This window comes from Bison bison, unplaced genomic scaffold (assembly GCF_000754665.1).
Source record: "Bison bison bison isolate TAMUID 2011002044 unplaced genomic scaffold, Bison_UMD1.0 scf7180017864254, whole genome shotgun sequence".
Taxonomy (NCBI): domain Eukaryota; kingdom Metazoa; phylum Chordata; class Mammalia; order Artiodactyla; family Bovidae; genus Bison; species Bison bison.
The window spans coordinates 10,437,821-10,438,631 of record NW_011494826.1 but is presented as its reverse complement, the minus strand read 5'-3'; the positions used below and the strand labels follow the sequence as shown (position 1 = coordinate 10,438,631).

Sequence of the window (811 nt, the reverse complement as noted above, 5' to 3'; positions counted from 1 at the left end):
AAGAGCCACTCCATGAAAACAAGTTAATACATGATATTAGAAAGGGGAGGAATATTTACTGGTACAGTGCTCTGCAATCTCTCAATTTTCATTACAAAAGCAGGCCTTACAATACTGATTTCATACAATATGCATCATTTGCCAAATTTTAAGTTTGTCCTAATTAGATGATAACATGTACTGCTGTTACTCTTCCCCATAGATGTCATTTTTCTTGCGCTTCATTTCCTCAAAGTCAAACTCGGATCCCATCATCCTCTTATAGATGTCCTTAATGTCATCACAGGTCGTCTCAAAGTGAGTTGTTGCATCATAGGTACGGGATATAAAGATCTGGAAATGAAGATCACAAAGACCTGAAACTTATCTGGTGACATCGCCCAATGAAGCCTGGTAATTACCCTTTTCAGATAGCCACTCACCTGGCTTTCTGTTCCCAAGTCTTTTGGTACAAGGAGGTCACTGATGCTAACGAATCTGGAGGAGAGAGAGAACTCAGTCAGCAAGGGAGCTGACATGCCCCTCACTGCTGGGCCTGATACTCAAATCCCAGGCAAGGAGGCTGGGAAGAGCCGATGGCTGTGCTCACTGTTCTCAAGGGTTCAGTTCACCAAGGAGTCAGTCAGTCCTGGGTATGAGCTGGCATAAACAAACCCAGCACTTACTTCTGCTCAATTGGTTCCAAAAGCTCCAGGGCTGGTCTGATTTCCTTCTCGGGCTCCTTGGTCTCCACCGTTGTGCTGGCAATGGCGATGTACTTGCCTTGTGCGGCCACATTGTGTGCAGAGGAGATCATGCAGACGTAGATATC

At 45.1% G+C, this 811-nt stretch overlaps 1 protein-coding gene across 1 annotated transcript; it reads right to left on the bottom strand.

Moving 5' to 3' along the window:
* Positions 1–6: 6 nt before the first annotated feature.
* On the bottom strand, positions 7–805 carry LOC104994243 (rab GDP dissociation inhibitor beta-like). Its single transcript, XM_010847760.1, has 3 exons — positions 666–805; positions 423–477; positions 7–333 (listed from the first exon to the last, which is right to left on the bottom strand). The coding sequence occupies exons 1-3, from the start codon at positions 794–796 to the stop codon at positions 187–189; spliced, it is 333 nt and encodes a 110-aa protein (XP_010846062.1). The 5' UTR covers positions 797–805; the 3' UTR covers positions 7–186.
* Between the last annotated feature and the right edge of the window lie 6 nt (positions 806–811).